General features: G+C 59.7%; 1 protein-coding gene across 4 annotated transcripts in view; it reads left to right on the forward strand.

Moving 5' to 3' along the window:
- Positions 1–596: 596 nt before the first annotated feature.
- The window catches only part of HIP1R (huntingtin interacting protein 1 related), a 28,659-nt gene continuing 2,097 nt past the window's right edge, over positions 597–27,158 (forward strand). The window contains exons 1-30 of one of the 4 annotated variants that reach the window (XM_057745276.1): positions 757–791; positions 8,754–8,855; positions 15,138–15,201; positions 15,616–15,758; positions 16,017–16,073; positions 17,093–17,173; positions 17,532–17,608; positions 17,873–17,934; positions 19,723–19,863; positions 21,203–21,260; positions 21,380–21,455; positions 21,639–21,779; positions 21,882–21,943; positions 22,178–22,250; positions 22,331–22,514; positions 22,603–22,691; positions 22,789–22,905; positions 22,999–23,100; positions 23,339–23,533; positions 23,978–24,125; positions 24,237–24,323; positions 24,670–24,777; positions 24,929–25,065; positions 25,335–25,445; positions 25,696–25,754; positions 26,031–26,061; positions 26,143–26,205; positions 26,556–26,656; positions 26,769–26,874; positions 26,994–27,117. In XM_057745276.1, the coding sequence (XP_057601259.1) occupies positions 8,853–8,855; positions 15,138–15,201; positions 15,616–15,758; positions 16,017–16,073; positions 17,093–17,173; positions 17,532–17,608; positions 17,873–17,934; positions 19,723–19,863; positions 21,203–21,260; positions 21,380–21,455; positions 21,639–21,779; positions 21,882–21,943; positions 22,178–22,250; positions 22,331–22,514; positions 22,603–22,691; positions 22,789–22,905; positions 22,999–23,100; positions 23,339–23,533; positions 23,978–24,125; positions 24,237–24,323; positions 24,670–24,777; positions 24,929–25,065; positions 25,335–25,445; positions 25,696–25,754; positions 26,031–26,061; positions 26,143–26,205; positions 26,556–26,656; positions 26,769–26,874; positions 26,994–27,117 (2,800 nt within the window). In that variant the 5' untranslated portion in view covers positions 757–791; positions 8,754–8,852. Of the gene's footprint in view, positions 792–8,753; positions 8,856–15,137; positions 15,202–15,615; positions 15,759–16,016; positions 16,074–17,092; positions 17,174–17,531; positions 17,609–17,872; positions 17,935–19,722; positions 19,864–21,202; positions 21,261–21,379; positions 21,456–21,638; positions 21,780–21,881; positions 21,944–22,177; positions 22,251–22,330; positions 22,515–22,602; positions 22,692–22,788; positions 22,906–22,998; positions 23,101–23,338; positions 23,534–23,977; positions 24,126–24,236; positions 24,324–24,669; positions 24,778–24,928; positions 25,066–25,334; positions 25,446–25,695; positions 25,755–25,988; positions 26,062–26,142; positions 26,206–26,555; positions 26,671–26,768; positions 26,875–26,993; positions 27,118–27,158 lie in introns of those variants that run through there. The other 3 variants (XM_057745277.1, XM_057745275.1, XR_009055077.1) reach the window with 3 other exon arrangements.

Here is a 27,158-nt window from a genome sequence, read left to right on the forward strand (position 1 = left end):
GACCGGTAATTCTGAAAGCAAACCAGTAATAACGTTTTTAAAAATCTCACACCACCTCTGTGGCATCTCTGTTCCATGCACTCTGCGTTTGGTCCAGAGCTGTCTGCAGGCTGTCCCAGCCCTGCCTCTCCTGGTCCCCTTACCGGTTCTCAGCTCTGGCAAGGTGTCCCCGTGTGGAGCCCGCAGTCTCTGAAAAGTCACCCCACAGTCCTGCGTTGATAACAGCTGTAGCTACATTAGAGATGCACAGAGAGCGGGCAGCTCGATTGTACGCCTCTGACACAAAGTAGTTTAGGACTTTCAAAAAGGAAAGAAAAAAATGTCTAGCTGTGCTTCCATCGGTCAGATTTCACTGAGGCCAAGTTTTCTCCAATCAGCTAGATTGTGGCCTGGTGTGGACAGCTAGAGTGTGGCCTGGTGTGGCGCGTCCGGGACGGAGGGTGTGTGTGCGGCCGGAGACGGGACGGGTGTTTGAGCTCGCACCCTGGATGTGTGGAGCGGCTGGGGGCCCCGGCTTGTGCCCCCGCGGCCCAGGGGCGGGGCGAGGGGCGGGCGGGGCGGGGCGGCGGGCGGCTCCTCCCCCGGCGGGCGGGCGGTGCACAGAGGCGGGCGGCCTCGCGGTGCCTAGGCTCGGGCGGCCGGCCTGGATCGCTCAGACTCGCGGAGCCGGGCGGGGAAGCGCAGGCGGCGGCGGCAGGATGAACAGCATCAAGAACGTGCCGGCGCGGGTGCTGAGCCGCAGGCCGGGCCACAGCCTGGAGGCCGAGCGCGAGCAGTTCGACAAGACCCAGGCGAGCGGCGGGGCCGCGGGCGGGCGGGCGGGCGGGCGGCGCCGGCTCCCCTTCCCCTCACACGCGGCCTGCGCCCGCCTCCGGGGCGCCCGGGGCTCGGGCCGCCCCCCCGGACCCCGCGCTCCCCGGCCACCTGGGCCCCCGCCCCGCCCCCGCCGCCGCATCTGGGTCGCGGCCACCCGGCTCCCCGGCCTCCGCCGCCGGAGCCGCCCGGCGCAGGTGAACCGGAAGCGCGCGCCGGCGCCCGGGCCCGAGGTGGCGGGGCACCGGGGCGGCCGGGGACTGAGGTGCGACCGGGGGACCCAGGGGGCCGAGGACGGAGATGCTGCTGGGCGACCTGGGTGGCCGGGGACTGAGGTGGCCAGGGGCTGAGAGGCGGCCGGGGACCCCAGGTGGCGGGAGGGCGTCCAGGTGGAGGGGGCCGAGACGCGGCGGTGGGCCAGGTGGGGTCAAGGTGCCTCCCGCCGGGGCGGCCCGACTGGATTTCTCCGCCCTGGCCGCGCCGCCTCTCTGGGCTCCGGCCACCTTTTTCCACGCCTGAAAAGAATGCCCCCTCCTCGAGAAGCAATGCATTTCCTCAAAGGAAACTCCCTGCTTCCTTTCCTCCTGAGCCGTTTTCCAGGGCCACACAATATTTTATTATCTGCTGGGCGAAAAGTTTTGCGTATGTAGTCAGACTTGTTTGCCCGAACGATGGCCCACATATGAACAGGTTCACACCCCCTTATTAAATGCCGGCGCCCGACAGACAGAAACTTCCTAGGGCTCCCTTCCTGCGCTTCCCACGCGCCAGCATCTCTTCCAGAGGGTGGCCTATCCTGGGGAGGGTTATTTTAAAAATGAAACAATGACGGGGGTGTGTATCTGTCCATGCGTTCCTGCTGAGACCACACTGACTGAGGGCGTTGCTGTTTCTGGTTTTCTGTTCCTTTTTATTTTACAAACACTGAGGTGTTCTTATGCCGGGGGGAGGCGGGGAGCATACTTTTTTTTTTTTTTTTTTTTTTTTTTTGCCAAAGTAAGTCAACCAGGATTGAAACAGCAGAACATTTTTACTTTAGAAATACGCCATGGACTTCCCAGGCAGTCCAGTGGTTAAGACTCCTAGCTCACAATGCAGGGGGCACGGTTCGATCCCTGGTCGGGGAACTGAGATCCCACACGATTGGGCCAAAAAAAAAAAAAAAGAAGAAGAGGCCAAAAGGATCCCACTCACCCCTGTCTGAAGCAGGATGATGACATATGTCTGCCATTAGCAAAGTCCTTCCCACCTCTCCCTGCTAGGAGTAGTGGCCTCTGCCGTGTCTTTCAAATCAAGTTAGCACATGCAGCCTACAACAACTTTTGTTTTGAAGTAAGAAAAAATGCAGGGGAAACATCTAACCTTTGTGCATGAGATTAGCAAGGAAAACAATAATAAAACCTTTGGTCTATGAAAACCTAGCGCTGAACCAACCTAGCTGCAAATTATCAATGTATCCTTGTGCATGTGGTCATCTGGCCCCTGGTATATTTTCAGCCCAGATAGCCCATCATAAAAACAAATGTGGCATTTAATTTAAAGTCATTAATACGTAATTAATTGTGCCAGGAACTTGCGGAAGGAAGGGGAGAAAAATTTAATTGGCAGAGAGGATCTGAATATCGTCTGAAGCCTTATTCATTCACTGATTTTTCGTTTTTTCCCTTGGTTTTGGGGAGATATACAGAGGTCGGATTGCTACATAGAGGAGATGGAATTTAAAGGGCCAAGTTTGTAGATCTTACTCTTAAATTGTTATAAATTAAGGGCAAACTTCCTGAATGTCAAAGAGAAAGAATCTCTGCTACAGGACCATGTATTTAGGTGGTTAGTTTGGTAAACAAGTGGGTGGGTTTTTTTTTGCTGATTGGGTTTTTCTCGGGGCGGAGAGGGTTACTTATCAGGAATAATTCTTTCTAATAGGTGACTCTCACAGGATTTACCCATTCCAGGGCTCTTTTTTTCTGGGAAGATGGAGTTCAGGTTCAGTGTCTAGATTTGCTTGTCTTCAGAGTGGACTTATTGAGGGATGTAGGAATAAGGTTTTGTGCATGGTTAATATTTAATTAGATCACTCCCAGAAATATCTAGTGAGCTGCCAGCCAGGCCTCATTTGTGGAAAGGACGAGGAGAGCTGAGGTTGCTGCTTACACGTCTCCTTCTAGACAGAAAACAGTACATCCAACCCATGGACGCACCTTCCCTTTGGAATGCACTGCCAGGGGCTTCACGTTGACCACAGCGCCGTGTGTAGCAGAGGGGCACTTTGGCTTCCTTAGAACTTAGGTCCCTACCATCCCGCCAGTCTCGCTTTTCCTCCCGGGCTTCTGGGTCAAGAGGAGGAAAAATACTTCCATATTCACTTTCTTGACTGGCCACACCCGGTTTTTCAAAAAGGCTCCTTCCCCGCCCCAGTCAGGAGGATGAAGGGAAGGAGCAATCTTGCATCCTTCATGTGGCTTCGTGTGGCGGGTGCTTGCGTGTGGCGGGTACTTGTGGTTGTCGCATGATGTGGGTTTGTGAGTGCGTGTGTGTAATCCCAGGGACACCGTCCAGAAGGCTGGTCTGTTCTTCCCCAAGACTTTAGTTCCTTTGGTGACAAAACCCCTTTTCAAAATGGAAGTGACAAAATCGTATTGGCTTTTTGTTGTAGTATTCTGAATGCAGAATACTGTGGAACACAGTACAGCTGTATTCTGAACCTGAAAATTGCCTGTCTTGTTAAAAAGATGGTGCGGTATCATGGAAAGCGGAGACACCTGAGTGCCGGCCTGTGTTCCTGGGCATGGTACTTAGCTCCTGTTTCCTAGTCTATAAACAGAGATAATTCCATCTACTTCCTAGGGCTGTTTTAAGGCATAGAAATGGTGGGGTGGGCTAAAGAGGGACCCCTCAAAGATGTCCATGTCCCACTTCCTGGAACCTGTGAATATGTTAAAGTCCTGGGTAAGAAAATGCTAATCAGCTGACCTTAAAATTAGGTCGCGAAGCCTGGGTTATCCGGCCGGGGTGGGGCGGGGGGGGGCAGTGTAATCACAAGGCCTTTAAATGTAGAAGAGGGAGGCCAGGAGGAGGCCAGGGTGGTGTGAGGTGAAGATGCCACCACAGGGCATTGCTGGCTTTGAAGATGGAGGAACGTGGGCGTCCTCTGGAAGCTGGAAAAAGCAAAGAAATGGACTCTTGCACAGAGCCTCTAGAAAGAAGTGCAGCCCCGCCAGCACCTTGAGTTTAGCCTCGTAAGATTTAGACCCATAAGACCCGTTTTGGACTTCTGACCCCCAGAACTGTAAGGTGACAAGGACATGTCATTTTAAACCACCGAGCCAATTGTGGCTGTTTGTTATAGCAGCGATAGGCAACGAATACCTACAGAACGCAGCACACGTAGTATGGTGTCTGCGCATGGTCAGCTAGCCATCTTTCTCCCTTCCCCACCCTCCAGAAGCTTTAAAATTTGAGAACTATCTCAGCCTTCCACTAGAGAGGAGATCCATCTTTGAGGCATGGCGTGGGTGAGGACTCAGGAGGTTGGAGCCCTGGAAATGCTAACCTCCAGGCTTGCTTTCTCCTTGTCTATGTGCACCTTTGCTGTGTGGGCCTCAGTTTCCTCTACAGGAAATGGAAACAGAGCCCAAAAGCTTCCTCTAAGGTCAGGACGAGAGAGGAGCCATGCTGCTCAGTGAACCAGGCCTGATGGGGAAGAAGGGCATCAGATACAGGCGTGGGGGGGGACGCTACCCAGGTGTTAGGGGTTTTCTGGTGGGGAGGGAACTGGGGAGGGGGAGCAGCAGGCGGAAAACTGTTCGTGGGTCCAATTTTCGAGGTCAGTGACACGTCCCCGCCGCAGCCTCTGTGGAACCGAAATTTTGTAAAGATTAACATTTATTGACACTCAGGGCCTCTCAGGCCGGCTGGCATGAGAACAGTGCTGTCCAGTAGAAACCGAACAGGAGCCCCGTGTATTGTTTTTAGATTCCTAAGCCACCCTAAGACGTAAGCAGAAACAGGTGAAATTCATTTCCATCATGTATTTTATTTAGCCCGGTGTATCCAAAATATAACCATTCCCACACGTAATCACTATAAAAATTATGAATGGGATGTTTTACATTCCTTTCCTCCTACCAAGTCTTCAAAACTCCGTTTAGTGTTTGATACAGCACATCGCAATTTGGGCTCACATTTCAGGCTCTGAGTAGCCACATGTGGCCAGCAGCTACTGGATTGGACGGCAGGGTGTTAGAATCACCTGGAGCACGTCTAACCTCACCCGTGTCTAAATGCTGGAGATTGGGAGTGATGTGGCTTGGCTTGGAGGCCTGGGCACGTGGGTCTTTTAAAGTTCCTCAGCCAGGAATTCTTTAGAATCTCATTATTACAGGCAAGCCACAGGACACAGGTGTTTGGGAACTTGACTTCAGTTTCTGGATTGAAAGCTGTTCCGAAATTGGCAGTCGTTTTTTGGACTCCCGTCCTTTGCACCTGCCGTTTCCTCTGCGCTAACTTCCCTTCCCACGTGGGCCATCCTCCCCCTCTGCTGGGCAGGCAGGCTTATGTGTGCTCCCCACCCACCCCCTTTTTTTTAATGAGGTATAGTTGATTTACAATGTTGTGTTTAATTTCTGTTGTACAGCAAAGTGACTCGCTTATACATATATGTTCTTTTCCCTTATGGTTTATCCCAGGATATTGAATGTAGTTCCCTGTGCTCTACAGTAGGACCTTGTTGTTTAGCCGTCCTGTATATAATAGTTTACATCTGCTAACCCCAACCTCCCGGTCCTTCCCTCCCCCAGCCCCCTCCCCCTTGGCAACCACAAGTCTGTTCTCTGTGTCTGGAAGTCTGTTTTCGTTTCGTAGGTAAGTTCATTTGTGTCGTATTTTAGATCCCACATGTAAATGATGTCATATGGTATTTGTCTTTCTCTTTCTGACTCACTTCACTTAGTATGATAAGCTCTGGGTCCATCCATGTTGCTGCAAATGGTGTTACTTCATTCTTTTAATGGTTGAGTAATATTCCATTGTATAAGTACCACATCTTTATCCATTCATCTGTTGATTGACATTTAGGTTGTTTCCATGCCTTGGCTATTGTAAATAGTTACACATGCTCCCTTTCTGTCTTCATTATTTCTTGTAGCTATTGTGGTATTACAACACTCTAAGTCACCAGCCACTTTCTGGGCCTCATTTAAATGTTTATTTTTAAAAAGTTCCCCCACCCCCAACTTTGGGAGGAAATCTAAACCACAAGGTGGAAGCCAGAAACTCCCCCCCAGCTCCACCCATGTCTGTTGGCTCCCTGAGGGCAGGGGCAAGGGGCCTGGCACCCACCGCTGGTGGTCAAATGGCTAAAGAACAGGGGCCAGCTGAGGCCTTCTGAAAAGGAGCAGGGAGAGAACCAGGCTTGCAACCGCAGGATGCCTCCTGCACAGCCGCATGTGAGCTGCCCCAGCAGCCCTTGCCTTCCTCCCTGCCCGCTGGAGGTGGGCCAGCTGGGGTGGGTGGTGGGCCGTGCCCTTCCTTCCAGTCGCGCTGCTGTTTCACGCCCCCTAGACCCTCTCCACCTGGTTCTGCTGCATCAGTCTGCTTGGTGATGCTCAGAGCACTGACTTCCTGGTTTCTGGGGCTTCCTGCCACAATCCCCCAGGCTCCCCGGGTACCCGGTGGCCTCTTGGTCCAGGCTGGGGTGGGGGTGTGCCTGCTCGTCCTTCCCCTCCCACTTCCCATCTTTGATATACGTCTGTCCCACACACGTTCATCAGGGACCCCTGACTGCGTGTGTGTGTTGGCTTGTTTCTGGTGCTCTGGGACGTACTACGGGAAGACGAAGATCATTCTGGTCCCCTCCGAGGGTTCTCATTTCGGCGAAGGAGGTGGGAGGTGGACAGGTGTGCTGTGGCAGAGCTGTTAAGAGGGAGTCTCTGGGCCTCAGTCTCCTCATCTGCAAGACGGAGATAATCATAGTGCCCGGGCCGTGGAGTGGCCGTGAGGGTTTGCAGGACCACACAGCTCCTGGCGCAGATATACCGAGCAGCTGTGGGCCGTCACATTGCGTGCGGGAAGGCAGGCTGGGCTGAAGAAATAGACGGGGTGCCCTTTTGGTTCCGTCCCTGCGCCCCTGGTTGAGCCTCTGTAAATGGGGAGCTGGGGCTGTTTGGCGGACATGGGAAGGTGGGGAACAGCCCATTCCTGGAAGAGCGACCCTGCGGTGCCCCCCTTGCCCGGGACAGCAGGCCCTGCTCCCGGGTGACACTGTCCTCTGGGAGATCCCCGGGGGCGGGGAGCCCAGGAAGGTCGGGGGAAGCCAGCTGTGACTTCTTGGCAGACCCGCCCGCCCTCCTGACCTTGCCCCCAGGCCAGCGGCCCGTCTGTGAATGGAACCTGCCTGGGCGTGGAGTCCAGCAACGTGAAGTGGAAACTCTCTGGAATCAAGTCTAGGCCTGCTTGGCGGGGGGGACAGGGAAACCCAGCCGGCTAACCTGAGCCGGGGCCTGAAGAGCCTTTGCCAGCCGGGCCGCCGCGCTGTCAGCGATACCCTCCCGCGGGCTCCACCCGACTGCAGGGTGGACTCAAATATCACCTTGTTTGCGAAGCCGTCAACCCCTCTCCTCCTGCCGGAGCCTCCCTTGGCTGCCCCAGTTCTCGCGATGTTATTTGTTTCCCCGTCTTCCCAGCCCCTGCCGCTGAGCCGACGGGCGTGGACAGACGTGAGGCTGGGCGTGTGTTTAGATCCAGGGTCACAGAGCAGGGATTGTATTGCCTCCCCCTCGGAGCCCCTAAGCACACCCTCTGAACCCCAGGATCCTCAGGCAGGGACAGTGCTGGCTCCTCGTGTGTCCTAGCCCCCAGGAGCGCCCGGCTCAGGGGACCTGCTCGGCGTGCGTGCCACAGGGGCCTGTGGGTCTCCCTTTTTTGATGCTGCTGCTTAGTGAGGCCTAAGAGGCCGTGGCACCCACTGCAGGCAAAGCCTGAGCCCTCGGAGAGAAGGTTAGTAGAGGCGGGGTTGTTTTTCCTCTTGCTGAAATAAACATAATCCTCAAACTGCAATACGTTCTCCCGCCAAGGAGTGACTCAGCCCCCGGCTTGTGGGACAGACAGGTCTGTGGAGTGATGTCACCAGGGCCCAGGCGAGGAGCTGCCCAGGCTGGCTCCCTGTCCATCCTGGAGGCGGGACTCGGGCCACGTCCTCCTCTACCATCTCCTCCTCCTCACGTGTCACCTGCAGAGCCCGGGGGAGAGGTGGCATTGTCTCCTGGTGAACATTAGCCCGCCCACAGGTGGGAGGATGCCGCCCGGGGCTCGTGCCCTCCTGCAGAGGGGTAGGCGGCCACAGCGCGGCCCTCCCGTGGTTGAGAGGCCCAGGCAGAGCGGGCACGGGGCCACGTGGACGAAGGGAGGAGACGGTTGAGTGGGCAGGATGGTGTTGCCTCACTGACTTCCCGTGTGCTGAAACGACCGGGCTGCAGCCCTCTGGCCCACAGCTCCCCACCGCTTTGCCCGTGACCACATCCAGCCGCCTCCTTGGCTACGGAAATCCTGTGTTTGCTTTCATCAGTGGCCTTTGAGGTGGCAAAAGCATTTGAATGAGATCTCGCTGTCCTTCAAACAACTCTCTGGAAACGCTAAAGCAGGATAACCCACCTCTCTGCCAGTCCCTGTGCTCCAGCTCTTTGAAGGACGTTTTTTTTGTCCCTGCCAAGGGCCACCGTGAAGCGTCATGATAACAGTACAAGGAGGATTAAGTTTGATTCATTTCAGGGTTGATTTTAAAAATAGAAATTGTTTTATAGTTGCCTTTACTATGTAGTGGTTAAAGTATTAGCTGGAGAAAGACACGCCGCCTTGAATTTAACCAGTACTTACGTTTGAAAGAGCTTTTGTTCATTCAAGTGTTCACTCTTTCACTCATCCAATAAAGATTTATTGACCGCCAGGTGCAGGTTTGGGGACTGGAGGTGCAGCAGGGAGCAAGACCAGCAGGATTCCTCGCGCCAAGTATGCCTGTTCAGGGGTCGGAGGTAGAAACAGAATAAATGGTAAACAAATAAGATGGTTTCAGAGAATAAATGCCCTGGGTGTAAGGAACCAGGAGGAAGCTATCTGTGTGGAGGGAGGGGCTGCTCTACATGGGATGGTCGGGGGAGACCCCCCAAGAGGGGCGTTTTAGCTCAGAGCAGGGTGACCCCAGAAGCACTGCTGGGCCTCGGGCTGAAACCGGGCTGGCCCTGTTTGAGGGACAGAGGAAGACAGTGTAGCCAGAAGAAAGCAAGATGTTCCAGATACACTTTGTATGTGTTTGTTTTCTCGAAGACCCAAGGGTTTTTTATTACTGCTTCCCAGACGGAAAAGGGAAGTTTCTTTCTTTTTTTAAAATTAATTAATTAACTGGCTGCTTTGGGTCTTCATTGCTGCACGCGGGCTTTCTCTAGTTGTGACAAGTGGGGGCTACTCTTCGTTGCAGTGCGTGGGCTTTTCATTGCGGTGGCTTCTCTTGTTGCAGAGCATGGGCTCCAGACGCTTGGGCTTCAGTAGTTGTGGCATATGGGCTCAATAGTTGTGGTGCACGGGCTTAGTTGCTCCGAGGCATGTGGGATCTTCCTGTACCAGGGGTTGAACCCGTGTCCCCTGCATTGGCAGGCAGATTCTTAACCACTGCGTCACCAGGGAAGTCCCAGGGGGAAGTTTCTAATTAAAGGCTCCCTGGTGGGTCAGAGTGGATGGGACCAGGATCTGTGGGCTGGGGTGCTGTGGCCGTCAGTGGTGCAACTGGGTGAGCAGACCTATATTTGTCTCCATTCACGTGGGCTTCTGGGGAAGGGGTCTCCCTGAGTCTGCATTTCTCTCCTGTGTAGAGCTCTGCATGGCCTGGAGGATGTTGGATCTCGCAGAGAAGAGCCAGGGCTGCAGCCTCTGCGATCACTCGGCTCTGACCCCTTGCAGGGGGGCTGTGGGTTTCCAGAACGGTGTTGTCAATGTTGATACACGCTGGGCTGTGGCCTCATGAGCCGCTCTCGCTCCTGCTCCATCCTCAGTGACTGTCCTCTCCCCGTGGCTCTTCCTGAGCTTCCTGGGGCCCCCTGCCACAGGCCATGGGGCAGGAGTGGGCTTTCTGTGTGCAGCCGCTGACTGGAGCGTCCCAACTTGGTCGCCTGGCTTTGCTGACGGAGTCCACACCCCTGGCTTCTGTCTTGAGTCCGTAGCAGGTGCCAAGCCTCTCGGGAGTATCACCTGCTGGGGCTCTTGTCCTGGCCCCCCTGCCCCAGCAGGGTCTCCTCTCTTCTGAACCAGCACCGAGATGCTTTCTCATGTGTCCCTGGGAGTCACCCGTCCAGGGACAAGTGCCATTGGTGGCTTTGTCCGGCCTGGTCCTGGGATTGTCTCCTCAGACTTGACTCCCAGGGCCTCTGCTGGCACCAGATGTGGTTTTTATTTGACAAACAAGAACGAGATTGTTCCTGGAAGCAGGGGCAGGTGTGTCCTGAGGCTCTGGCTCCCATGGATCCAATGGGGCCCTTGTAGGAGGCCCTCCCGGACGTCCCCACCCTGGCTGCAGGACAGAAGCTGCCCCGGGAGGGAGCCAAGGGGAGCCAAGCTGAAGGCCCAGAGGGGGCCCACGGTCAGACGGCCTTGCCCGCAGGAATAGGGGAGCTGTGGGGGGGTCCGGTGAGCTGCTTGGTGCCGCCCAGTTGCTGTTATTACCCATAGTTGGAACAAATCCTGGGTCCAGAATCTGTGTCTTGCCTTGGAGTCGGGCCAGGTCCTCCCTGAGTGACAGCAGGCCCTTGGGAGCTGGGTCCCTGCAGTGGGACAAAGAGGGACCAGAAGGACGTCTGTGCTGGTGCACGGCTCCCTCGGCTCAGCCCCCTTCCCCAGTGAGAGGCGGCCGGGGACGCGGTGGTGGCTGAGGGGCAGCCTGCGGAGCCGGGCAGCCTAGGCCCCAGTCCCACCCGGCCTCCTAGGGAGCGGTTGGACCCGGGTTGACAGGGAGAGTCGTGGGAGGGTTGTCTGTGCGGGGACAGTGCCTCGAGTAGCGCCTGCGGGGCGTGAAGTTCATCATTGTGACCTTGAGCTTTGATTTCCTCATCCACCTGCTTCCAGGGTTCCTGAGGAGTTTAAATGAGATAATACCGGTGAGGTGCTTGGCCCCGTGACTGGCACATGGCAGAACGCGATAAAAATCATTTTATCGTTCATTTATGGAGGCCAGTTTGCTGGCCTTTTGGCATGAAATATACCACCTGCAAGCTTCCCAGTGCCAGCGATTTCGACTGTGTCTCCAGAACCTTCTGGAGCCTTTCCACCCCTCAGCCTCCCCCCCTCCCATCCCCCCCCGCCCTTGGGAGGGTCGGGCCCCTTGCTGTGAGGTGGCTCCCAGGCCTGGGCTTGGATTTTTCCAGCACAGAAGGAGCAGCATTGGTCTGAATGCCTGTGAAACTGTTTAGTCACCCGCCCTCACAGGTATAAGAAGTGTGTCTCTGCCCGCCCTCCGCTGCCTTTGCAGACCCTCCAGCTCCCTCCGCCAGAGTCCCCCGGGACATACTGGGGGGTCTCACGGACCCACTGTTACTGCTCTTGTCCTGCTTTGCTGCTCCCTGCCCCCCCACCCCTGGCCACTCAAAGGTCGAGTGAGAAGTCAGATAAACAGAACCCCAAGACGGTCGCCACCTGCCCATGCTCCCCCGCCCCCGCCAGGACCCTCTCCAGCTCTGGCTCTTCTGTCTCGACACCCTAGGCCCCTAATCAATCCATTCCACTGGAAGCTTCTGTCTCCCGGAAGGCTCTCTCCATGGCAATGGATCCCACCCGTCGTGAGGGATTATACTTGGCGTTGTCAGAACCGCCCCGGTGTCTGTACCAGGGTGGAAGGAAGCCTTTTTCAGGCTGGCAGGCTGGAGAGAACCCAAACCATGATCCCTGGTGCCCCTCTGACTCCCCCCTCATCCTTCAGTCTTCCCACAGTCACCCCTTGGGCTGGTGTGAGGATGCCATGCTGTGTAGACAGAACCAAATGTTGCAGTCAGAGCTGCCCCTGGACTGTAAACCCAGGAGCTCAGCCATGTCAGAACCGCCCAGCACAGATTCCAGGGCCAAGGAGAGGAGCCGCAGTGCTCTCCCCACCTCTGTGGCCCACTCAGGACAGGCAGGCGCGGGGATGGGCATCCCTGGGGCCTGCCGTCCACTCCTGGGACGGGGCTTGGCTGCTGCGCCTGGTAGGAAAAGCAGGCCTAGGCAGCGTCCACAGACGCCCTCTGTGTGAGCACTGTGCCTCCTTGTGAGGCTTCCCGACCCACACATCTGCCGCCTGCACACAACGGGGCCGTGTTCCCGCCAGGAGGGCCCCTGTTCCTGCAGCCAGCGCGGGGAGCAGGGGGCACCAGTTGGGCGGGGGGGACAGGAGGGGACCTGGCACCCAGACAGACTGTGCCGTGTGCCTGAGTCACCACATCTCCCTGGGTCCCCGGAGCCTCCCTCACTGCCTTTGAAAACCTTCCCTGTGCCAGGCACCGTTTAGGGGCTGGGGGTACAGCAGCCCCAGAGAAGCAGAAGCACCGCCCCCATGGCGTTGACATGGGCTGGGGGGCGGGGATAGGAGACACATAAGGAAGACAGTGTTGTCAGGGGTGCTGAGCACATGGAGAAGCGTAACTCGGGAGAGTTAAATAGGGTGGCAGCAGGGAGGGGACAGGTGAGCAGATTCCCCACAGGGGCAGGCCGGGCACTCTTTCTGGGGGTCCAGGGCCCAGCCGTGAGAGGGTGTCAGTATACATTTGAACCAACGATGAAGTGCAAGCCTGTGGTCAGTGGCCTCCGGGGAAGGCCCCAGCCCTCCCTGCCCCAGCCCATCCCTCCAGCTTCAGGCCCCAGGGGTTAGGGGGGTGGAGGCCTGGCCTCCAGGAGGGAGGGGAGTCAGCACGTCCCTCTGGGGGTCTGCCCTGGGACAGCAGGAGGACAAAGCACTTGCTGGAACCGCAGGTGGCATCTTTGCATCCCCAGCCTCCTGGGCAGCTTGCTTTGCATGTGTGACTTTGGCTCTGTTCTTGCCCAGGATCTTCTGGACCAGGTGGCAGTCGTCAGAGCCAGCTCAGGTGTCAGGACAGCTGGGGGATGGGGTTACACACCCCCGGAGACAGGCACTCCCAGCTTGGTACCTGTACGGGAAGGAGGTGCCTGGGAGCTGGATAGCAGAATCTTTAAGATCCAGCCAGACCTTATTCACTGTATGGACAAGATACCCAAACTCCCTGAGCCTCAGTTTCCTCATCAGGAAAATGGGCTCATGCCCACTTGCTAGGGTGGTTGCTGGGAGTGCGTTGCTGTTCCTGGCACAGGGGAGCGAGCGCCCGGGAATGGCTGGTTGTCAGTCATCCTCATGGCCGCTGCTGTGGGCAAAGTTCTGCCTGGTGAACATCTGCCATGATGTTTGTGGGTGTTGGGGCGGGAAGCAGTACACTCAGGGTGCAGCTTCTCTCACAGTGATGCTTGTGAAAGGAAGGCAGGCACTGGGGCCTCGGGGAGGCCGAGCTGGTAGAGGATCCGCAAACACAGAACAGATGGCAAGGGAGCCTTCCGTGTCTGGCTCGCTGAGGCCTTGCGCGTAAGAGGAACCAGAGCCTATCTGTGTCCCTCTCGGGACTCTGGTAGAGCGAGGCTGGAGCTGCTCCCCTAGCCTGGCCTCGATGCCGGGAGAGCGCCCCCCACCCCCACCCGAGGCCCAGCGTGCCGTGTGCCGCAGCCCTGGCTCTCCTCGAGCCCCCGGGAACAGCCACAATGGACGCTGTGTGTGAAAGGAGGTCAGCCGGCCTTGCCGGGGTGGATGCGCGGGGCCAGCCCAGCCCCCAGCAGCTCCTAGGTCTGTGAGTCTGAGCAGAAAGCACAGCCGTGGCTCTCAGGGGGTTGCTTTTCTTACAGAGGAAACCTCACCGAGCAGGACCACAGTTGGTTCACAATAGACTGCAGATGAGAGAAGTAGCCTCTGTGCCTGGCGGGGACAGCTACTATTGTTCCCGGGCCAGAGGTGGAGATCACAGTGGCCTCTGGGTTAAAAAGAAAGAAAGCTCCCGCTGCCCCTTGGGCCTCCCTCTCCGCCCTGTCCCGCTTCCACCACTGCTGGGCCTGCCGTGGACAAGTCCATGCAGGACTGGGCGGCAGGGTGAGCACACAGCACCCTGACCCCTTGCCCTGCCCGGCGAGCTCCCTGGACGGCCCGGGGCAGTGTGGGCCCTGGTGGGGGACCTGCAGGAGACCTGGGAGAATCGGCCAACCTGGAGAGGAGTCTGCGCCACTCAGGGGCCCTGTCCCGTCCCTCCCACCAGTGGCACCTGCAGGTCTTCTCACTCGGTCCGCAAGCATGGATGCCCCCAGCTTGGGGCTGGGTGGGTGGACAGAGGCTTATAAGACCTGCCACCAGATGGAGAATTAAAACATATCCACGAGTAAACCCAGGGCCAGCGGTGGTTCCTGGGTGTGTGGGATGGTGACAGTAAGTGCCCCGAGCCTTTGGTGAGGGAGCAGTCACATCCAGGAAGCCTTCTCAGAAGAGGAGGCATTGAACTAAGGGGGACGAGACAAGACTCCAGCAGGTGGAGGTGGGAGGAGACCTGCGTCAAGGATGAGATTGCCGCTTGCTCAGGACCTGAGTGGTGGCAGCTTGTGTGCTAAGTGGGTCCCCCTTCCTGCCACCCCTGGCAGGGAGTCAGTCGCTGTTTGTGTCGGTGGGGATGGGAGACAAGTCAGGCCTCGTCCCCACCCAGGATGCATGCAGACCGGCGATGGGACCTGGTTTATCCTGGTTTTCCATGCAGTGGCTGTGGGGGCCTCATCTCTCCGGCCCGTGCCCGGTGGTAAAGTGGGGGTCACGTGCATCTCTTGATGGAGTCCGAGAGGGTTCAGGCCACAGCAGCCTCTCCCAGAGGAGAGAACAGATGGAGGATGTCGTGCAGGGACTGGCGGCTCCCCTGGGCCCCAGGGGGCCACACCTTCTGGGGAGAACAAATTGCATGCAGCTTTCAGACCAGAGTTGCTCTCCTGCAGCACAAGCCGGCTTTCGTCCTTATTTCCCAGACCCCCGGAAGCTCTTGGTGGCTGTGGCATTGGGTATTAGCTATAGTTTGAGCTGCACATATAAAGTGAAAGAAAAGTCTTGAGCAGTCTGGTTTGCTTAGGTTAGAGAAATTGTATTTTCCCCTTATATCTACCCTCACCTTTAACTGGCAAGAAGCATCGGTCCTGTCTGTGTGTCGCCCCTTCCCCCTTTGGGTGGTCTGTCCCGGGAAGGCTGCCAGGTGGGCTTCTGACCTCTGCCTCCTGTTCCCTCCCAGGCCATCAGCATCAGCAAAGCCATCAACACTCAGGAGGCCCCCGTGAAGGAGAAGCATGCCCGGCGTATCCTCCCTGCTGCCGGCTGGCCTCCATCCCCCTGGGCCCTTGGGGGAGGCGGGGCACGTGAGGAGGATGTTGGGGAAATGAATTTGGGGAGCAGTGGGTGCTGCGGGTTGCCTGGTGAGGTATGCCTCCTGTGGCCTTGGGCCAGCCCCACTCAGCTCCTTCCGGACTCTGGGTCCCATCTCGGGAAGGCCACCTATTGTCTTAGGCCGTTGGGCCCAGCTAAGGGGCATGACCTTGCCCTTTTTCTTGCTTGGCTGAGAGCCGTAGCTCTTGGTGCGCTATGGCCGACGTGGAGGGCGGGGTGCCTTCCGCCTGCATCTCTATGGTCACCTGTTCAGCTGCACCCGCTGAGCATCTGGCCTTCCCTACGCTTGGGTCTCTGCTGCCTGCACTTGGCCTTGACCTTGCTAGGCATCATCCTGGGCACTCACCACGAGAAGGGGGCCTTCACCTTCTGGTCCTATGCCATCGGGCTGCCACTTCCCAGCAGCTCCATCCTCAGCTGGAAGTTCTGCCACGTCCTCCACAAGGTCCTCCGAGACGGGCACCCCAACGTGAGTAGCCGCTGTCCGGGGGCCCGGGCCCTCTGTCTGTCGCCCCCAGGGAGGCACAGAGCCCCACCCTTTGCAATGAGGGGCTGTCCCCTCATCCGTGCCCCTCAGCTCTGGGCTGGCCTGCCTGGCCTGCTGCCCTCACCCCTCACCCCTGCCCTCAGTGTTGTGCCTACAGCGGAAGCAAGCATCGGGACCCATGCCCCGCCACCCCGCAAGCCTCTGGCTCCTTCATCCGCCCCTTTGTCTCCCCCTGGGCAGGTGCTGCATGACTGCCAGCGGTACCGGAGCAACATTCGGGAGATCGGAGACCTGTGGGTAGGTGCGGGGAACAGGCATAGTGGCCTCAGCACCTCGCCGGCAGCACCGCCGTCCTGCTTGGCACACGGGGCTGAAGGAACAGAGCACCTGCGGACGGTGTCCTCCTCCTCTGCGCAGAGTCAGAGCCGTGTTCAGTGGGGCCACGGCGGGGGAAGGGAGGATCAGTAAATGAGATTGAGCCTTGCTTTCAAGGCCCGGCACAGGAAGCCCCAAACACATCACTGACGGGCCCTCCGGCTCCAGAAATCAGCAGCCCTTTAGTCCCTGTGAGCTGGGTACCCCACCCTGAGTCAGGACCAGCCGCTATTGAATCTTGGAAATCTGCATTTTTCAACGGGCTCCCCAGAAGATTCTCACCCACAGCGAAGTCTCAGAGCCCCAGGAGCTTGTATTCTAGAGCCACTCCACAGCCCTCAAGAATTAGGGGCATCCCCTGGGCTTCTGGCCTTATGTGTCCTCTGGGAGCACGGCTGGGGACCCATAGACCGGGGTGGGGGCTGGGTGGCCTCTAGGACCTGACCGGCCTGCAGAGGGGACGCCCCTTAAAGTAAGGAAAACAGCATCCCTGGTGCCATCTGCAGATGCAGGCCCAGCTGGCGTCGCCTCAGGGGACGTGGTGTTTGGAGGAGGCAGCGGGGAGGACGTGTACACGCGCCCGTCGGAATGTGCTTCCCCGGCTGCCACCAGCATTTTAATAAAGTGTCCCAACTCAGAACTGGCCTCTTGCCCTGGACAAAGAGCTCTCTTGTCACAAGAGTCTCTCTGGCAAGAATGATAAGAAAAAGCGAGCGATAGGCAGAGAGGGGGTTGGCAGAGGCCCTTGGGAAAGAAGGTTGGCCGCCTCTGGTGGGTTGAGCAATGTTTGTTGAATGAATAAGTGACAGCGTGGGTGGGTGAAGGATGGACGCCCTGCTTGTCACCTTGCGTCTTCTGGCCTCGGCTTCCTTGTTTGCCCCGCGGGGTTCCTGGGCGAGCTCCCGGGCTGAGCGTCCTTACCCGGGGCCCTTTCCTCGCAGGGCCATTTGCATGACCGATACGGGCAGCTGGTGACTATTTACACCAAACTCTTACTGACCAAGATCTCCTTCCACCTCAAGGTAGTTTCCTCAGGGGAGTCGTGGGGCTGGGGACAACTTGGGCTCTTCCCTCCGAAACGTGGAGGAGGGTGGGATCTGGCCTGTCTCCACCTGACCCAAGGGGATGTCAAAAGGCCCGGAGGCATTTCCCGGCTTGGGAGGTGGGCTCAGCCCTGCCCTGGGCTCCAGCTGCACATCCCGTCCTCTCTACCCTAGTCTCTGCAGTCACCGCAGCCCCTCCTCAGCCAGCGCCCAGCGCAGAGGGCGGCCCCACAGGCTCAGGGGCTTCTCTGGCCCCTTCCCCTCCCTCAGAAGCCAGAAGTAGTGCTCGGCCAGAGCCGAGAGGGGCTGCGATTGAGCAGGGGTGTCCTTTCCACAGCACCCGCAGTTCCCGGCGGGCCTGGAGGTGACAGACGAGGTGTTGGAGAAGGCAGCTGGGACCGATGTCAACAACATGTGAGTGCCTCGGTTTCCTGTCTGTTCCTGCATCGCTCCTCACCCAGGTTCCCACCAGGGGCGCGCTCTGTCTGGGGCTGAAGCCCAGGAGAGGAGGGTGAAGGGGTGGGGCTTACTTGGAACTGGGCGTGTGGGCTGAAGGACTGCTGTCCACGCATGGGTGCAAAGGCATGTGCATGCCCTCTGCGCCGTCTGCTGCCTGGGGGTTCCACAGGGGTGCGCCCCACACCCCTCCTGCTCAGCCCTCCTCCCTCCTCCCCGCAGCTTCCAGCTCACTGTGGAGATGTTCGATTACATGGACTGCGAGCTGAAGCTCTCTGAATCAGGTGAGGCGGCCAAGGGGGCGACCTGGGGCCCGCGCCTCTGGGGGCCAGCTATTCTTGACTGCACCTGCCCCCTGGGGTCCACGCCCCTACCAGGAGCAGGTCACGGGGCCTCCTGGTGCCCCCAAAGCACAGGGAGGAGAGGCCTTTGCCGTCCCTGCAGGACGCCAGGCCCCTGGTGGGTATGTCCAGGGCACAGTTTTGGCTGACGGAAACCCATTCTGTTGGCCGCAAGGCTGGGGGCGGGGAGGGGATCCGTGGGTATGGAAAGCAGGAGCCGCCTCTGACCCACCTCCCACCCGAGCCCGCCCCGGGGCAGTTGGTTTCGGCCTTCTCGCCCATTCTGTGCTATAAAAGGCCTCTGAGTCAAGTCAGATTTCCCAGCCCAGGAACCCGGCAGCCGTTGAACAGGAAATCTCAGGGGGCTCAGCCTCCCAGGGCTGCAGGGGTGATTGTTTTGAGTGGCAGCTTCAGAACAACTTGTGGGTGACTCAGTGCTCTCCTTATGAGAGTGAGAGGCAAATGCCTTTTTAAGGGAAAACTGGGAGTGAGGAAGAGGTGTTCTGGGCAGCCTCCTGGCAGGAGTCTGGACCCTGAGGCCGGGCGAGTCTGGGAGCAGCTGTCCTACAGGGATGTGCCTCTCCCCGCGGTCCCTACGAGGGGAGGTGGAGAAAGCCCACAGGGCACCCCCCCACGTGCTAGCATCTTCCTGAGAAACAGTGTGAGGGGGAGTGGGCGTTCCCTGCCCTGAGGTTTGTAACAGCCCCAAAGGGGAAATGTCCTGAACACCCTGCAGATGAGAAATGGCTTCGCTGTGTTTGAAATAGTATTTACGCATATTTTAATTTTTTACAAGGAAAATGTACTTGACCGTGACATGTAATTAAGTTTTAAGCAGGTGAGGGACAGCACTTAGCCACCCTTCCTCCTGGTTCCTTCCCTCCCGGGCATCCTCACGTCTCTGTGGAGGTTTGCAGATGGTCCCGCCCCAGGCAAGGTGAGAGCAGGCTGGGCTGGGGGCACCCATCTGGAACAGTGTCCCATGTGGCCCGCCCTGGGTGTCACCTACTCATTTCTCTCCCTGCCCCAGAGAGGAGGCCAGTCGGGGGGCAGTATGTCTGTCTTTCCCTCCTACTTGGTCCGTCAGGTGAAAGGCTGATTCTCAGGGGCAGGGGAGACTGACCCTGAGTGCAGGTGAGGTTTGGGTGTCCCTTGGGGTTTGCAGAACCGCGTCCTGGGCCCACTGCTATGAGACTGACCCAGCCCAGACCTGTTTCCGCATCTGCAGAATGAGGCCTTGGGGCCACACAGCCTTAGGCCTCCGTCCTTCCCTAAGATTCAGAGTGAGCTGGAAGCCTGTGGGTACCGGACTGTCACCCCCATCCCTCCAGCTTCGCGTCCTGGGCCCACTGCCTGGAGGCTCTCGAGAGACCCTGGCCAAGCTGAGCTGGATTTTATTTGTCCCCACTTGCTGTAGCCCTAGTCTGTGGGAGTGCTGGGCCTCAGTCCGCGGCAGCTTCAGTGCACGGAATCCATCCTCGCCTCGAGGAGCACGTCGGTGTCTGAGGGCCTGGGGTAGAGTCCCACTGCCCGGCCGGGACCCGTAGAGCCCGTCACCCAGGCCATGGCCCAGCTCCTGAGGCTGCTGTGATGGTGGGGCCAGATGACGGGTGGGGCCGGCGCTCAGCTGTCCTCACCATGGCCGTCACTGTGCCTGTGACCTCAGCAGGCCCCGCACCTGTGTCTCCCGGCTCCCCGTGCTCAGGCTCCTCCCTCCTCTCTTCTTTGCAGTTTTCCGGCAGCTCAACACGGCCATCGCCGTGTCCCAGATGTCCTCAGGCCAGTGCCGCCTGGCCCCCCTCATCCAGGTCATCCAGGACTGCAGCCACCTCTACCACTACACGGTCAAGCTCATGTTCAAGCTGCACTCCTGTGAGTCCCCCACCCCAGCCCTGCCTGCCTCGGCCCTGAGGGTCCGAGAGGTCCCAGGGGGCTCTGTAGATAGACTGTATCAGGGATGGGAATCAAGCAGTCTTTAACATGCAGTAAGTCCTCCACATACGAACCGTCAAGTTGCGAACTTATTTTTTGTTTTTTAATTATATATTTTATTTTTTATTTATTGGCTGCACTGGATCTTCATTGCTGAGCACAGGCTTTCTGTAGTTGTGGAGAGCGAGGGCTACTCTTCATTGCAGTGCACGGGCTTCTCATTGCGGTGGCTTCTCTTGTTGCGGAGCACGGGCTCTAGGCGCGCAGGCTTCAGTAGTTGTGGCACGTGGGTTCAGTAATTGTGGCTCATGGGCTCTAGAGCACAGGCTCAATAATTGTGGCCCATGGGCTTAGTTGCTCTGCAGCATGGGATCTTCCCGGTCCAGGGCTCAAACCTGTGTCCCCTGCATTGGCAGACAGATTCTTAACCATTGTGCCACCATGGAAGCCCCAAGTTGCAAACTGTCAAAGATGGGAATGTGCGTCGGCGTGTCCAGTCATGTAAATTAGTACAGTACTGTGTAGCTGATTGTGTCAGTTGGGTACCTAGGCTAACTTTGTTGGACTTAAGAACAAATTGGACTTACGAACTTGCTCTCGGAATGGAACGCGTTCGTATGTAGGGGACTTACTGTATTTATTTATTAAACAGAAAGGTAATAAACTTATTACCCTTTAACATAAATAACATACGTGTTATTAAAAAAGTCACTATGTGCTCGCTTCGGCAGCACATATACTAAAAAAAAAAAAAAGTCACTATTTTCTAAAACAAAGATTTAGTGGGAAGAGCCACCAAGTTTTATGTATCTGCATTTCTCATAACCACCTGGCTTTGGAGGCGGCAGTGGGGCCTCACCTGTGCTTGCTGGGCTGGTGGGGAGGATGGGGGGGGTGGGGCCATGGTGGCTCCTTAGTGCTCAGAAAGGGTCTAGGCTGCTGGCCTGGGGTCCGTGAGCGGTTCCAGTGTCAACCTTGGCCAGACTTGGGTGAGAGCACCCTGACAGACCAGCAGAGACCGTGGGCGGTGCGCTGGGGTCGAGGTTCTGCCCGTCCTGCTCACCGGTTCCTTCTCTCTCTCAGTCAAGAGCTGAACCCCTCACAGGGGTCTCGTGGGGCCCTCCGGATGGTGGGTGGGAACCAGCCAGGTGACTTGTCTGATCTACGATGGTTTGTAGAACACAGAGGAGCAGGGAAGGGGAAGGGAGGGATTGGCTCTGAAGTCTCAGGTGCAGACCAGTAAGCGGAGAGGAAGTCCTGGTAAATCTACTGCCCCCAGGTCTCCCGGCGGACACCTTGCAAGGCCACAGGGACCGGTTCCATGAGCAGTTTCACAGGTACCAGCCCAGGTGGGGTTGACGATGGCTGGGAAGAGGCTCCGCGGCTCCCAGCCATGTGTGCTGGGGCTGCTGGGCTGCGGCCTGGCTCCTCTCACCTCCCACCTCTGTTCCCGCAGCCTGAGAAACTTCTTCCGCAGAGCCTCTGACATGCTCTACTTCAAGCGGCTCATTCAGATTCCCCGGCTGCCCGAGGTACCTGCACCCTCCAGGGGCCACAGGGCTGCATCCCTGCTCCTGCCCTGGGCTCTGGGCATGAGGACCCCAGGCACCTGGTGGGCGCCCACATGGGGTCCCTGTGGGCTGTGAGCTTGGCAGAGGGAGGGCTTCCTGGTTGGGGGGTAGCACTGAGCAGCTTTCACACGCTGCCCCCTGCAGGGACCCCCCAACTTCCTGCGGGCCTCGGCGCTGGCCGAGCACATCAAGCCGGTGGTGGTGATCCCCGAGGAGGCCCCCGAGGACGAGGAGCCAGAGAACCTCATCGAGATCAGCACAGGGCCCCCCCCCGGGGAGCCAGCGGTGAGCTGCCCCCTTCCCAAGTGGGACACTGGGGGTGATGGGGCCTCCCTCCTGGCCTGGAGAGTGGGGGCAGAGGTCACCATGCTTTGTTTGCTGTGACAGGTGGCGGCTGACCTCTTTGAGCAGACGTTTGGACCCCCCAATGGCTCTGTGAAGGACGACAGGTGAGGGCCTGGGGAGCCCACTGTCGTGGGGGGACCGGAAACAGCCTTCAGGGAACAGCGATCTGGAAAGGCCATGGTTGGGGGACGTGAACCTGAGATGCCCAGATCACGGGGGAGGGGGCGCTGATGCGGACACCAGTTGCTGTGCCGGGTCCCCTGATTCTCCCAGTTGACTGAACTTGAACGCCAGGACCGTGGGCACCTGAGAAAACCCCGGCTGACCTCTGTCCCCAGGGACTTCCAGATCGAGAGCTTGAAGAGGGAGGTGGAGACGCTGCGCACGGAGCTGGACAAGATCAAGTTGGAGGTGAGGGCGCAGGCGCAGGGGCTGGGCCGCGCGGCTGCCCGGCCCGCCGGACCCACACCCGCGCCCCTCCCGCCGTGCAGGCCCAGAGGTACATCTCGCAGCTGAAGGGCCAGGTGAACGCGCTGGAGGCCGAGCTGGAGGAGCAGCGGAAGCAGAAGCAGAAGGCCCTGGTGGACAACGAGCAGCTCCGCCACGAGCTGGCCCAGCTGCGTGCCGCCCAGCTGGAGGGCGAGCGGAACCAGGGGCTGCGCGAGGAGGCCGAGAGTGCGTGCGCGGGGCGGGCGGGGCCGCGGGAGCGGGCTTGCGGAGCAGGGCTGGGGGGTCACGGCCGCGGCCTCCGCCTCCCCCGCAGAGAAGGCCAGCGCCACGGAGGCGCGCTACAGCAAGCTGAAGGAAAAGCACAGCGAGCTCATCAACACGCACGCCGAGCTGCTCAGGAAGGTAGGCCCGGGGCGCGGAGCGAGGCCCGGGGAGGGGCGCAGAGGGGAGCCCCGAGCGCGGCCGAGCCTGAGCCGGTCCCCGGTCCCCGCCTGTGCAGAACGCGGACACGGCCAAGCAGCTGACGGTGACGCAGCAGAGCCAGGAGGAGGTGGCGCGGGTGAAGGAGCAGCTGGCCTTCCAGGTGGAACAGGTGAAACGGGAGTCAGAGATGAAGGTGCGTCCCGTGAGCACAGGCCCCCCCACAACCCCAGAGTCCCCCCAACCCCACTGCCCCCGTGACATCCTGTCTTCTCCTGTCCTGTCCCAGCTGGAAGAGCAGAGTGACCAGCTGGAGAAGCTCAAGAGGGAGGTGGAGGCCAAGGCAGGAGAGCTGGTGCGCGTGCAGGAGGCCCTGAGCTGCACGGAGCAGGTGTGGGGCCTTCCAGTCCCGGGTGCCACGGAGTAAGGGGCTCTCCATGGCTTTGGGGTGCAGCTCTGACCCAGCACCAGCGGGGGGCTGGGGGGGGGAGGGTCGGTTTCCACAGGAAACAGGATCTAGTCCTCAACCCTCACTCTAATGGGACCCTAGGAGTTGTCTGTAAATTTGGGTGGGGATGGGGGTGGGCGGGGCCTCTGGAAAGCCCTGCTCACAGGCCAGGTGTTCACAGAGCCGGTCGGAGCTGAGCTCGAGGCTGGAGGTGCTGAGTGCAGAGAAGGACACACTGAGCAGTGTCCTGCGGCAGCGAGAGGCTGACCTGCTGGCGGCCCAGAGCCTGGTGCGGGACAAGGAAGAGGCGCTGAGCCAGGAGCAGCAGCGCAGCTCCCGGGAGAGCGGCGAGCTGCAGGGGCGGCTGGCGGACAAGGTAGCAGACACCACCCCCCCCCCCCGCCCCTCACCCTGGCCCACCCTTTACTCTCACTCTGTGTGACAGCTGAATCAGAACAGAATTCCTTTTTTAAAAATATATATTATTTAATTTGGTTGCACTGGGTCTTAGTTGTGGCAGGCATGCTCCTTAGTTGTGGCATGTGAACTCTTAGTTGTGACATGTATGTGGGATCTAGTTCCCTGACCAGGGATGGAACCAGGGCCCCCTGCATTGGGCACTGAGGTTTAACCACTTCCCCACCCTAGAATTCCTTCTTAGCACGGAGCTGCCCAACCCCGCTCTCGAGGGAGCAGCCCAGGCACAGGGGTGGAGCAGGACCTTTCTTCAGAGCTCCCTCCCCAGAGGGTATCTCAGCAGGGGCCTGGCTGGCTCACCCTGGGGCGGAGTCTCAGCTGCCTCTCCCTCTCCCGCTGCCAGGAGTCTCAGGAGCGGGGGCTGCAGCAGAGGCTGCTGGACGAGCAGTTCGCGATGCTGCGGGGCACTGCCGCTGAGGCCAAGCGCATCCTGCAGGACGCCGTGGGCAAGCTGGACGACCCCCTGCACCTGCGCTGCACCAGCTCCCCGGGTAGGCGTCATCCTTCCCTCTCTCCTCCCCACCTTGAGAGAGGAGGGGAGGAGAGGGTGCTGGGGCCTTAAGCCTGGCTCCGCCCCTCACCCCATCTCCCTGTGCTGGCAGACTACCTGGTGAGCAGGGCCCAGGCTGCCCTGGACACCGTGAGTGCCCTGGAGGAGGGCCACGCCCAGTACCTGACCTCCAGGGCAGGTGAGCACAGCCGGGTCGGGACTGGGCAGCGGACTGGGCAGGGCGGAGGCTGCCAGCAGTGATGCCCCGGGTGCACTGGCCGTTGCTTCCTCCTGCCTTCAGGGTGGTTTCCCACGACAGGTGCCTGTTCAGGAAGCCCCACCCCGAAGCCCAGCCTTTCGGGCCTGGGGTCACATAGGCCGGGGTCTGGTTCCTGCTCTGCTGCTTTCTAGCTCTGTGACCTTGGCCCAGCACCCCCTCTGGGAGCTGGGGTACTGGTGCCTGTCCGGGCTTGCAGGGCAGGGGAGGCGCTGCTGGGACGTGTTGCGAAGCAGCAGCACTAAGGTCTGCCGTCCTCCCCGAGCAGACGCCTCTGCCCTCGTGGCAGCCCTGACCCGGTTCTCCCACCTGGCCGCGGACACCATCGTCCACGGCAGCGCCACCTCCCACCTGGCCCCCACCGACCCTGCTGACCGTAAGTGGGCCCCGGGATTGTGTCTCCTATGGTCCTCACGCTGGCTCTGGGGAAGGTCGGGGGAGGGCTGCCGACAGTTTCCAGCGTCAGACCGGACTGGGGTCTTCCAGGGTTCTCGGCCCAGGCTCCCCTCACAGCCCTCTCCCCCCAGGCCTGGTCGACACCTGCAGGGAGTGTGGGGCCCGGGCTCTGGAGCTTGTGGGGCAGCTGCAGGATCAGCAGGCTCTGCTGCAGGCCCAGCCCGGCCTGGTGCGGAGCCCCCTGCAGGGCATCCTTCAGCTGGGCCAGGTGAGGTTGCAGCTGGGACGCCGAGCCGGGGGCCAGGGTCTGGAGGGGGGCAGCAGGGCCGGGGTGGGGCTTGGATCCCCAGCTTCTCTGCACCTCCTTCCAGTTTGGGCTGAACAGGTGCCCACGTGCAGCATCTGCGGCCGTGGGACACAGGGTGGACACAGCGCCGCCCTCCAGGGCCTGGCTGCCGCAGTCTGGCTCCCAGGCTCTGTGGGGTGGCTGGGGGTCGAGTCCATCCCGTCTGACTCCTGGATGCCTTCGTCCCCCAGGAGCTGAAGCCCAAGAGCCTGGATGTGCGTCAGGAGGAGCTCGGGGCTATGGTGGACAAGGAGATGGCGGCCACGTCTGCGGCCATCGAAGATGCGGTGCGGAGGATTGAGGTGAGGACCGGGGTGCAGGATCCCTGGTGGGGGCTGGGCTGAGTGCGGGCTGCACCCACCTCTCTGTGAGGGCCAGGCGGCCTCTGCGGGTCAGGGGGGGAGGGTGGGTGGGGCCTGGCTTTCCGGCCCTGGGCCGCACCTCCTCTCCCTGGCTCACTGGCTGATGGGGGGGCTCGTCCAGTGCCGGTGCTCCTCCTCCTTGCACGCTGCCCTCTCCCCAGCCCACTCAAAGCTCTGTCGTTGGGTGTAGGACATGATGAACCAGGCCCGCCATGCCAGCTCTGGGGTGAAACTGGAGGTGAACGAGAGGTGAGCCCCACTTCTGCCTCCCAGGCCCCCCAGGGCGAGTTCCCCATGGTTTTCCCACATCTGCTGTGGGGAGGGGAGGTGTGCCCTCCTGACGGCTTAGCTCTCCAGAAAGAAGGGCCGGGAACCAGCAGAGCACCCCCAACCCTGTGGGCCACCTGCTGAGCATGCAGGGTCAGGCCCTGCAAGAGGCTGGGCCAGGCTCCCTGCCGCCCCTGTGGTCTCTGGGGCCGCGGTGCAGATCCTGTTCTTTTTTCCTCAACCCTCCCGTCCTCCCAGGATCCTCAACTCCTGCACAGACCTGATGAAGGTGAGTGGCCGGCTGGGGCCCAGGGCGGGCTCTGTACCTGGCCGGGCCACCTGAGAATGACACGTGTTTGGGTCTTGGCAGGCCATCCGGCTCCTGGTGACAACGTCCACCAGCCTGCAGAAGGAGATTGTGGAGAGCGGCAGGGTGAGCCGGCCGGTGGGGCCCCTCCCTAGTGGGCAGGCCACACAGCTGCACCACGGAGGGACAGATTCCTGACAGGGGCCTGACCCCAGAGCCCTCTTCATCCCACATCGCTCCACCCTGTGGCTTAAGGCGACTGCGGGGCTCCTTTTGGGCACGAGGTGCATGACATGCGCACAGTGGCGGCAGGCCCTCCCAGCGTGTATGGTGTGCCTGGGAGTCACAGCTGAATCCCTCAGGGCCCAGGGAGGTGCCCTTGTGGCCGGGCTGCAGGGAGAAGGGCCCGCCCCAGCGGTTCTGTGGCCACCGGTGACGTCCTTGACTGGTCCGCTCTGCCCTCCTGTCGCCACTAGGGGGCAGCCACGCAGCAGGAATTTTACGCCAAGAATTCCAGGTGGACGGAAGGCCTCATCTCTGCCTCCAAGGCCGTGGGCTGGGGAGCCACACAGCTGGTGTATGTTGCCCCAGGTCGGGGGGCAGCAGGGTGTGTGGTGCTCAGGGTCTGGGGCGGGGGTCTGTCTGGCCAGGGGGTCGGAGACCCAGGCCCTGCCCGGCTCTGCCCCCAGGGAGTCGGCTGACAAGGTGGTGCTTCACACGGGCAAGTATGAGGAGCTCATCGTCTGCTCCCACGAGATCGCAGCCAGCACGGCCCAGCTGGTGGCGGCCTCCAAGGTGAGGCTCAGCTCGGGCTCCCGCCGTGGCAGCTGCACCCCGCGGGGTGGAGAGACCCTGTGGGGGGCCGGGGGTGTGCCCCACAGGCCCCCCGACCCTTGACCCGCCCCCACCCCCAGGTGAAGGCCAGCAAGCACAGCCCCCACCTGAGTCGCCTGCAGGAGTGCTCGCGTGCTGTCAACGAGATGGCCGCCAATGTGGTGGCCTCCACCAAGTCGGGCCAGGAGCAGGTCGAGGACAGAGGCGAGTGTGGGGCCTCCTGTAGCGGCCCAGGTGGGGGCGGG

Source organism: Hippopotamus amphibius, chromosome 8 (assembly GCF_030028045.1).
Source record: "Hippopotamus amphibius kiboko isolate mHipAmp2 chromosome 8, mHipAmp2.hap2, whole genome shotgun sequence".
Lineage (NCBI taxonomy): Eukaryota > Metazoa > Chordata > Mammalia > Artiodactyla > Hippopotamidae > Hippopotamus > Hippopotamus amphibius.